At 42.2% G+C, this 11,208-nt stretch overlaps 1 protein-coding gene across 1 annotated transcript in view; it reads right to left on the bottom strand.

The window, feature by feature from the left end:
- CCDC69 (coiled-coil domain containing 69) overlaps window positions 1-7,537 on the bottom strand; it is a 40,435-nt gene extending 32,898 nt beyond the window's left edge. The window contains exon 1 of the mRNA XM_043981519.1: window positions 7,401-7,537. Within this exon, the coding sequence (XP_043837454.1) occupies window positions 7,401-7,448 (48 nt within the window). The 5' untranslated portion in view covers window positions 7,449-7,537. The remainder of the gene's footprint in view (window positions 1-7,400) is intronic.
- Between the last annotated feature and the right edge of the window lie 3,671 nt (window positions 7,538-11,208).

An 11,208-nucleotide genomic window follows, 5' to 3' on the forward strand; every position in this document is an offset into this window, starting at 1 on the left:
TAACACCCCAACACCTTTAGTATTTAGGGGAAGACAGATAAGTCATGTAGTTATGTATGTAGGAAGGTATGAATGGGAAGCAATCTGTCTCACTGCAGAGTTCTCATATCAATGAGATCAGAGATCTATCAAAGTGTTGATTTAAGAGTCTTCATCCTGGCTGTTTTGTAAAACAAGAGGCTGAACACAGTGAGGGTCACACAAGAGGTTCAGTATCTAACTTGTGATTTGCAGAAGCCACAATCCTACCCAGAGAATTCAGTCTGTCTGGAGACACTGAAGGCACTGCCCTTCAGACTGGATGATTCAAATATTTGGAAGGCCCCTGGCTCCCTGACTTCAAGAAGTGCCCCCATTGAAAGTAGAAGGAGTTTCCATATTCCAACATTGGTAGTAGTAGGAAAATGTGCTTAGGAAGTCATTGGGGGATCCTGTGGTATGGAAGTGCTAACTCTCTAAAGGAGGTCACCCCATAGCTTATCCTTTCCCTAAGAGCTTCAGGGAATCCAAAGAGAAGACAGAGAGATGATCTTTGAGAGCTGTCATGGAGAATGAGGGGAGGCAAAATCAGGGTCAAGAGAAGGAAGAGCTAATGCTTAGAAGCGTCCCAAAATAGAAATGGATCACCTCAAGACCAATTAAGTTTCCCATCATTGGAGGTCTCCAAGCAAAGGCTGGGGGAGCAATTGTCAAGGATGATAGAGAATGAGCACCCTGCATGACATGGAAGTTAGACGGTTGGCCCACAGAATTGACCCTGTTAACACATATATCTTGGCCAGACATCATAGAAGGTCAATAAGGAAAAGAGCCCTATTTGAAGTCAGGAAGAGTGGTTTCAAATCCTATCTCTGAGACTTATGGGCTCGAAATTATGATCCTGTTATCCTTTTGAGGGCCTTTCCAACTCTGATAATCTATGTTCAGAAGAGCTTTGATCTCCTATTGTATCAGAAATTGAACTGGGGTAAAAAAAATTGAGATTCCTCCACATTCTGCTTGGAAGGTATCCTAGAAGCAGAGGACCTGTATGTATAGGTGATCTAGGCCAGACTCTGCCCCAAGACCCACACCAGCAGTGCCTTCCTTTGTAGTGTCTGGTTCCTCTACCGACAGACCCTTGACAAATTGAGGTATGGGATCTGAAAGCTGCCACACACCAAGTTGATTCACAGAGAAGCGAAGCGGGGAGGGGCAGGAAGGACGTTGAGGTGGAGGCCCAGGGAGCCTCATGGGGAAGAAGGGGGAGGGGTAGGACGGAAACCCAAAGCTGCAGAGAGATTATTGTGTGCACAACCAGATTAGAGAAGCTCAGAGGGAAATCATTGCTACCCTATTCTATATAGGTCTCTGTTTCCCAATCTGTAAAATGTATAGTTGGACTCCTCTGATTCAAAGATTTTTTCAAATTTCAAAGAATTTTATTGGCACTAATGGAAGATAGATACACCAGCATGAGTATGTCTCGGGATGGGGAGAGGAATGGTTAGTTTACATCCTGAACTTCCCACAATACTTCCTTTCCCTTTAGCACAAAACTCCCATAAACACCCTAGTTGGGGCAGGCCTCTTTCTGTGGAGATAGTATGGGGACACTTTAAGTGAGAGCTATCCAACAGACCCATGGTCTTGCTGCTACTAGGGTAGATATTCTATCCTAGCTGTTGGGTCTCCCAAAAGCAAGATGGTTTGGAAGAAGGTATCTTTCCATCAGCAAACCCTTTCCCCACCTTGGGGATTCATTCCCAAAAGCTGTTAATGTCTTGGAATTGACTGCATAGGGTCAATATCTAATGATAGTGAGACATATATAGATCAGAAAATCACATAGAAATTTAATTATTCTAATTTTAGACATGAATAAAGGCAGCTAGATGGTGCAGTGGATAGAGTACCGGGCCTGGAGTCAGAAAGACCTGAGTTCAAAACTGACCTCAGCCACTTATTACTTGTGGGACCCTGGGCAAGTCACTTAACCCTGTTTGCCTCAGTTTCCTCATCTGTAAAATGAGTTGGCAAAGGAAATGGCAGAGTACTCCAGTATCTTTGCCAAGAAAACCCCAAATGGGGTCACAAAGAGTGTACATGACTGAAATGACTGAACAATAACATTAGAAGCAGTCCTATGTGAGAGAAATAACTCTGGATTTGGAGTCAGAGAACTTGGGTTCAAGTCCTGCTGTATCTTAGTTCTGTGATCTTGAACAAATCCCTTCCCCATTTCTGGGCCTCAGTTTCCTCATTTATAAAACAAAAGGTGTGGAATAGATAACCATCAAGGTTTGAAATCCTAAATTCTTCACTTTCATTGGTATTAAACCTGGAGGGGGAAAAAAAACACCTTAGACACCATCTAGTCCAACTGTCTCAATTGATAGAATGACTGAGGCCCAGAGAAGGAAAGTAATTTGCCAAAGGTCACACACTCAGTGAATTATAAAACTAGGACAAAGCCAGGGCAATTACCACTATATCAATATTATGCTACTTATCTGTAGAAAGGATTCCTGTTCTGGGCAAGAACGTTGGACTTGATAATAACCAGACCCATCCCTTCACTCACTGGTATTCTAAAATTCCATGATTTCTCTTATCAATATTTTATTAATGGTTGTTCCCTACAAGCAAGTTTATTAACAACAGAAGTATTGGCCTGGAGGGTGAATGATCAATCTTTTCTAAGTGTGTCATAGCTTACTCAGATCTCTTAGTCAGCATGTGATGAGTTGGGGAACCAACTGGTACATCCTGACTATCTGAATGTAATGGGGGAGAGAGGAAGACTGGAGCACCCCAGCCTCCTGCCAGATAGAGACATTACATGCCAATGACAGGCCAACTATCTTCAGCCTTCAATATTACCTGGCTAGTCTCAGCCCTCAGGGGGAGATGATGACAAGGATACCAAGGGCAACTAGGTTGTACAGTGCTTAGACAGAAAACCTAAATTCAAATCCTACCTCAGTCATTTACTACTGTATGACCTTGGAAAGTCACTCAACTTATTTCAGCCTTAGTTTACTCATATGTAAAATGGGGCTATTAATAGCACCTTACTCCTAGGCAGGAGTATGCTGGTAAATGTTTAACAACTGGTTCACTGCCCCCCCCCCCCAAATGTATTCATGACCCACTTTTTTTTTTTTTAGTGAGGCAATTAGGGTTAAGAGACTTGCCCAGGGTCACACAGCTATTAAGTGTTAAGTGTCTGAGGCCGGATTTGAACTCAGGTACTCCTGACTCCAGGGCCGGTGCTCTATCCACTGTGCCACCTAGCTGCCCTGTCATGACCCACTTTTTAAAATTTAATCTGCATTTAGTAACTTCCAAGTGTGGTTTGGTACCAGATTAAAATATTTTTGGAAAATATTTAACGAAATAAATAAGAATACAATAGAACATAGATAATGTTAATACTTGGTTTTCTAAGTGATTATGTTCTATGGGGATCCTTATCTTGTTTCTATTTGATATCATACAACAATCAATCAACAAAACAATAAATCAAGCCTCAGTTTAGTTGGTTTTCCCCAGCAGGCAGAAGCCAGTTCCAGCATGTCCTTTCCCATTCCCAGAGTTGGTATGAGGACCGAATGATATATGTTAAGTATTATTAAAATGTAATTATTTTTATTGCTATTATTGTTGTGATTTTCACCTATTCCAAACATTGGCTAAAAGGATTCTTCCTATTTAGGACTTTCTGGGGTCTCAGAGTATAGGAGAGTGAAGAAAAAGATTTGGAATACCATCTAGTCCTGGAGTCCTGGTATGTTAGGACTGGAAAGGTGATGGAGTTCAGCTCCCCATTTCTAAGAAGGATGACTCCTATACCAGTGGTGTCAAATTCACAGCCTTGGCCACAAGGGCCCTGTAAAACACCCAAGTATAGCCAGTATAAGATTATAATATAATTGAGAAATGTTTAATAATTTTTTAAAATACAATATAACACAGATAATGTTCATTTGTGGTTTTCTAAGTCAATGCTGAAATCTGTTTCTATTTGACTTTGACATCACTGACCCAAACCCATACTGTGCAGAGCTTTTTTACTTTTACAATTATCATGATTAATACTAGTATCGATACCTACCCATCTCCAGTTTCTTATCCTTCTATAAAGGGTATGACAGTGAAACACAAGCTCTGGCAGGTCTTACCAAGCTCAAAAAAAGTCTTTCAATATGAACTGGACAATATACATATTGGGTAGGTTGTCCAAGGACCAGTCTAGCTAAGGGCAGAGCAGTCTATCATCAGATAAATTATTTTGATTCACCCAAATTCATAAAGACTGTCTACTAAAACATGAGGAGTTGAAAGCCGTGTGAGGGGCAGGAGTGCCCACATTCTAATCATGGCCTCTTGAAATGTTCTTATTGATAATAGTAATTTGGCCTGGATTTGTGATTTCATTGGTTAAGGGAATCCCTGTTAGGTAACTCGCTCTACCAATGCAGTTGTAGCCTGGCTTTATAATTTAGTCTTAAAGGGCTACCTGGGCCAGTGATATACTAAATAACTTGGCCAAGGTCACAAAGCCAAGATTGAACCCAGATCTTTCTGACTGAGGGAGGGGGGAAGGGCAACTCTATCCACTATGCTACACTGTCTTATTCATCATTATGATTATCATTACATAACAATAGCTCACATTTCCATTGAGCTTTCCTGTTTACAACTTTATGAGGTTTCATTATCAGTTTCTAGACCTTTGGTCCCTCCTCCCATAACTTCAACCAATTTCCTCTCATCCCATCCTCAGTGATCCTGGGACAGGTTCTGGGGAAACAACAGGACCTCCCAGGACTGTGGGACAGGGAGCTAGGTGGCCTCTGTTTGGGTAGGGGCAGATGCTAAGAACTATCTCAGGAGCTCAGGCTGCCAGCCAAGGGTTGGCACCTGGAGGAGGAACTTGCCCGACATCAGTGAGATGGGAGACCGACTGAACTTTAAACAACAACAACAAAAAAAACCAGTCCATCCTGCCATGTAAAGGCACAGGCTGGGCACTAACAGTACAGTGTGGGCAGAGGAGAAACACCAGGATACTCATTTGGAGCCAGGATGAGTGAGGGTTTCTGTGCCAAAAGGCTTTGCAATCAGTGATTACCCATGCTGCCCAGATATCTTCTTGAGTAAGAGGGTCTAGTCAGTTCTCTGTCTGAGGGGGTGGGGAGGGAATGGACACACCTTCTCCATTATCAGCCTGGCCATTCCCCAGGGCAGAATTCTAGTCACAGGGTTCTGGCATGGCTATCCCAGCTTACTCTAAGAAAGCTCACCTTACTGGTCTTCTTGCCTCCAGTCTTTCCCCCTCCAATCCATCCCAACACACAGAACAAACTGCCCAATATACTTCACTTGTCTCTTCAAATACCTTCAGTGGCTCTCCAAATTTCTACTACAAACTCCTTAGCTTAAATCTAGGGAACCTGATTCCACTGTACCTTTCTAGCTTTCTTCAAATCAACTAGCATTTACTAAGTGCCTACTGTGGACAAAGCCTGCCATTCTCTCCCATACTTTAGGTCTGGTTTGGTTGGAAGATCTCACTATCCCTCAAATGTATTCCTCTCCTCCCCCTTTCTGGCATCAGGGCCTTTTCTGTCCCATTCTCCTCATTTTTGCTTGCTGACATCCCTCAAGGCCTACTTCAAATATTACCTCCTCCAGGAAGTCTTCCCTGGTCAGTAATAAATGTCTCTCTCATCTGATCTCATAGCATTCCTCTTAGGCACTGATCACACTCTACTTTGTATTAAAAAAAAAAATTGTGCCTGCATCTTATTTCCTCCATAGTTTTTAGCTTATGAGCTCATCAAAGGTTAAGGTTGTGCCTCATTTACTTCTGTCTTCCCAGGAACAGAGGCAATGGCTAGAATACTGGCATTAGAGTCAGGAAAATCTGGGTTCAAATCCTATCACAGACATTTATTTGTAAGTGATTTAACACCTCTGTACCTTGGGAAACTAACTAAGATTTCAGTACTAAATTATAGTGTTGGTGAGGGGGAGTTCCTCACCAGGAAGATCATAGATCCTTCATATATTCTGCACAAGGCCTTATACACTTATTAAACACTCTTTGAACGAATGAACATCTTCCTATGTGGACCCTCTTTGGGGCCTACTCTTCCGGTAACACCAAGGAGAGGCTGCTGCCACCTCTGACTCCCACAGGAGGGTTTGGTCTGAGAGAATGAGTATCTTTTTCCAACATCTCACTTCTGCAAACAGAGGATCTACCTTCTTGCCAGGTGTGAACTCTGAAATATGGGAGAAAAGGCCCATCAAGGCAGAAGGATGTGCTATACACAGCTACAAAGTAAAACTAGGTTCTTGATTATCTGAGCAGCCATGGGAACACAGAGCAGGGAGAATTATCCAGCCCATTCAGGGCAAAAGAATGAACTTTCAGTAGTTTATAGATGAGGAAATTGAGGCACAAGGGGGGGGCAGGGAGTGACTTGTCTGGGATCACACAACTAATAAATATCTATAAGATGAGAATGTTAGACTAAATGACTCTGAGGTCCCTTCTAGCGTTGACATTCAGCTTGTTGGTTTCTGTGTTAAAGTTCCTTCCAAATCTGATGTTCCTCATTGGTAAAACAAGGGGATCAGACAAGATGACCTCTAAGGTTCCTAGCAGTTCATATAGTCTATGTTCTAAGGGCCCTTTGAGAGCTAATATTCTACAACTTTGAGCTCCAGAGGGGCAGGTGGCCCCATACCAAAGTAACTTGAGAGTTCCATTAGCAGCTACCTCTCCCTCCACCCCCACCCCTGACCAAGGAACTCAGCAAGTCCGGGGAAAGGAAGGGCTCCCTCCTAGGGATCAATCTTGAGTGAGCCCCAGATTTCAGAGACTTGAAGGAGAAATGGAAGGGGGGATGGCTAATCCATGGGGTTCTGGCTGGATCATCTCAGATCCCCCGTTCCTCTGGGTTACAGCCCCCACTCCCTGCTCCAGGGCCCCAGTTTACCAAAAGTGCCCTTCACAGTCCTAATCTCAATAGCCCTCCCACACACTCTGCCACTGTTGCCTGCCCTAGGACAGGGCTCTGCTAGTGAACTCCTGGGCTGGGCTGGCCTCGGCTGGACTAAACTGCTAGGATAGCTCCATCCTGGGGCAGGGCTGGTGCAAGGCGAGCCCACGCACAGAGAGAGCTGCCTCCTCCTCCCCTGCCTGATTCCATGTTAATCTTACCAACGCAAACCGGTGTCTAGTGGCCAAGGGCCAGCTGGAGAGCACTGGGGTTGGGGGCTCGGAGCAGACGCAGAGTTTCCCCTATCCCACCCCGGGACCCTAGTGGACCTCAACCCATCAGTTCCTCCTGGCAAAGCCAAAGGCAACACTTCTGCGGACCAAACTTCAGCGCTGTTTTCTTTACCTTGTTGGGGGATTTGTAGCAGTTCAATTTGCTGCCTTTGCCGCCCATCCTCCTCCTGGGAGGGTCTCCTGGGAAAAGTCTCCAAACTCCAGGCAATAGGGGTAGGGGAGGAGGAGATCAGATTCTCCTTGCTGGACTCCCAGGCTGCCTCTAAGACCCCGAAACTGAACCAGAAAGCAGCCGACTTGAACTTACTCACTGGCAGTGGATGCCGTAAATGTTCAAAGAGAAGGGCCTCACAAAAGTGAGTCGTGGCTGGTGCCTGAGGCAGGTGAACAGAACTGCTGCAAGCTTCCCTACCAGTTTCCAGCTGAGAGTTAGGGAGGAAAGATCTTCCAGAAAAAATCGACATTGCCATTGGTATTCCTGAATTTTCAGGGCATCAGACCCAGGTGCTTGGGTTCCCAGTTGAGGGCTTTCTCATTCCCCTACACTGTCTTTGTTAATTAAGTAATTTTTAGTTTGCAGAAAGACGTCAGGGGTTCCCCACCTCAGGTATTTGTATCCCTAGGAGGTCTCCCTAATTTAGTTGACTGTGTTCTGTTAAGCATTTAAACAACTTTTTGATACCTGAAAAATTTATTACACAGTTTTCTTTTTGAAAAATTATTTAATCTCTCTATTGTATCATATTACTATTACATGTTGTAATAAATAGTAGAATTTGTTTCCTTTCATATTGAATAAGGGGAGAAAGGAAATGAATATTTATTAGGCACCTACTATGTGCCAGGTACTTTATTAATATTGATCCCCACAACAACTCTGTGAGGTAGGTGCTGATATTATCCCCTGTGGCAGATAGAGATTACAGCTAGTAGGTGTCTGAGACTGGATTTGAACTTAAATCTTCCTGACTTCAGGTCCAGTGCTCAGTCCACTAGGCCACCTAGCCAAGACCTAAGAAATATAGTAAACCAAGAGGTATGAGAACTGAAAAAGGGGGAGCAGCTAGGTGGTGCAGTGGATAAAGCACTGGCCCTGGATTCAGGAGGACCTGAATTCAGATTCAGCCTCAGACACGTGACACCAGTTGTGTGATCCTGAGCAAGTCACTTAACTCTCATTGCCCTGCAAAAAGGAAAAAAAAAAAAAAAAGAAAAAACGAACTGAAAAAGGCTGGGAATCCTTTGTATATGGCATAGTATAAAGGGCCTTGAATCTTGAACCAGTAGGGTATATCTGGTATTTTAGACTTACAGACTGCATGACCTTGGATGAGCCACTTCACCCCTTACTTGTTTCATCTATAAGATGTCTCAAAGCTTTGCTTGTTTTTGTTTGTTTGTTTGACATCAATATTCTTTTGGTGATGCCCTATGACTGGGAATCATGAAATACCATTATCCAGGTGCCCCAAGAACTTGTGAGCATCTTCAGGGTTTGGGGTGTTAGCTATTACCATCACAAGATGCATTGGGGGTTATGAAGGATCATCAGGGATACTGGGTCTGGAAAGGGAGGTGGGTCAGTCCCATAGAGAGGAGAGATAACAAATGTGACCTGCATTGTGTTAATATCCATACAATGATAAAGGAACCACAGGAGGGCCTCTAGCATGCTGGATAGATGCTCTATGAAGTATTTATAGAAAGATAGAGAGAAGAATCACTCAAAGTAAGAGGGAGAGGAAGGCTTACCACATCACAAATCCTTTGAAGTACTGAAAAATGGGGAAGAAAATACTAATGTAAGAACCAAATGAGATAATGTTGTGAAAGTATTTTGAAAATATAAAGCACTATATATCCCATCAGCTAATATCAGCATCGATAGTGAAACTATGCTCTGTATAATATAACAACAAAACATAATGTAACATAATCCATGGGTTCATGGCTAGAAGGGGCTCAAAGCATTTAGCTTTGTCACAATTTGTCATAGCTGAATCTTTGGGATCCCCCCAAAATCTGAAGGTGCAAAACCAGTGTTCATTACTAGCTCAATGGAAAAAGATGGCTAATCCAGTGGGTAATTTATTGGCGGGTGGAATGAGAGAGGCAGTCTATTCTTGGCTTCTCCATGTCTCAGGAAGATTTTCATTCAGTTGCTTTTAACCTCCCTGCGAAACAAGATCCAAGTTTCCGTTTTTTCTTTTCCCCGGTGGTATGTGCTGGTTAAGTGCTTTGAGATCTTGCACAAACTGATGCTGTAAATTATCTTACAGAGCCAAGGCATTCAGCTTTGGAACTCCTGATCTGAAATCATACTGAATGGATTGGTGAGAACCCATTATATTTAGTCCTCCGGTTATCCCCCTCTACCATCCCAATAGTCATCTCTTCTTTCCATAAAGGCATGAGGGTGGGTGGTGGTGATACAAATTGGCAGATGGTTGAAATATTGAAATGCTATAATGATAATCATAAAAATTAGAGAACCATCTAAATTGGTATATCATCTAGTTATCTATTAGTTATAATTATCAATCAGTTATGTGGTATTGTCTATCATGGCCATCAGAGGTAAAGTGAGGGAGAAATCAGGCTGATCAGAAAGTAGATCCTGGAGGAGGTGTTACAATTAATAGAGGTCATCATCATCATAATAGCATTTATATAGCGCTTTAAGATTTACACCGTTATTTACACGTTATTTCACTTGATCCTCACAACAACTCTGGGAGGTAGTCAGTCAGTCGACAAACATTTATTAAGCAACTACAATGTTCCAGGCACTGTGCTAAGCACTGGGGATACAAAGAAAGTTAAAAGACAGTTCCTGCCCTCAAGGAGTTCACAGTCTAATAACTAACAATGCTATTATCCTCATTTTGCAGATGAGATAACTGAGGCACTGAAAAGTTAAATGATTTGCCTAGGGCCACACAACTAGCGAGTGTCCGAAGCAGGATTTGAACTCACCTTCCTGACTCTAAATCTAGTACCCTGTCCACTACCTAGCTGGCTATTAAATGACTGTTAGGGATGTTCTAGAGGGCCTTCCTGCTCAGACCCATTTTGGATTACATGAAAAACTTTTTGTAACTCTTCACATAAATGTTTTGATGCAAGTGCTTGTGAAACAGGGGATATTACAAAATTGCACAAGGGGCTACATTTTTAACTAGTGCTTTTGTCCTAATTTCAACTGAGCTGAAAAGTCAAATATAATTGTCATGTGTCATTTTCATTAAATATCCAAAAATTATAATACTGCAAATTTCTCTTGATGCAATGTTACCACCAATAGGTTTACAAAGTAACAAATATTTCCTAGCATCAATTTTAACATATGTAATTAAAAGAGGATCTTTAATTAGATCTGCTGCTTTATCTATTTGCAATGCAAAATAGTAATACATTTGTTTCTCAATTAACTAAGCACAAAGGTCTATAGACTTAAAAATGGGGTTGGGGGGGCGGGGAGTGTAGTGGACAAAAACACTAGATCTGGAGTTAGGGAAACATGAGTTCAAATCCTTCCTCAGATACTTAGCTCTGTGAAACTGGGCAAGTCACTTATTCCAGTATAGCCCCAGTTATCTCATCTGTAAAATAACAACAATAATTTAAAAACAAAGGATAAACAGCAAGCACTTACTTCATGAGATTGTTGTAAAGATCAAATAAGATTATATATAAAAAGCATATTATAGACATTGGAACAATAGATAAATTATATATATATATATATATATATATATAATGATAATTTTAGTTATTATGTGGACAGCTCTTTTCCACTATACTATTTGTAAGTGGAAAACATTCTAGGCCTCAGTTTCCTCAAATGTAAGAAAAGGAGTTTGGACTAGATGACTTCTAAGATGCCTTTGCACTCTTTAATCATTCTATGATCCAGGTAT

The sequence above is a fragment of the Dromiciops gliroides genome, chromosome 2, assembly GCF_019393635.1.
Source record: "Dromiciops gliroides isolate mDroGli1 chromosome 2, mDroGli1.pri, whole genome shotgun sequence".
NCBI classification, from domain to species: domain Eukaryota; kingdom Metazoa; phylum Chordata; class Mammalia; order Microbiotheria; family Microbiotheriidae; genus Dromiciops; species Dromiciops gliroides.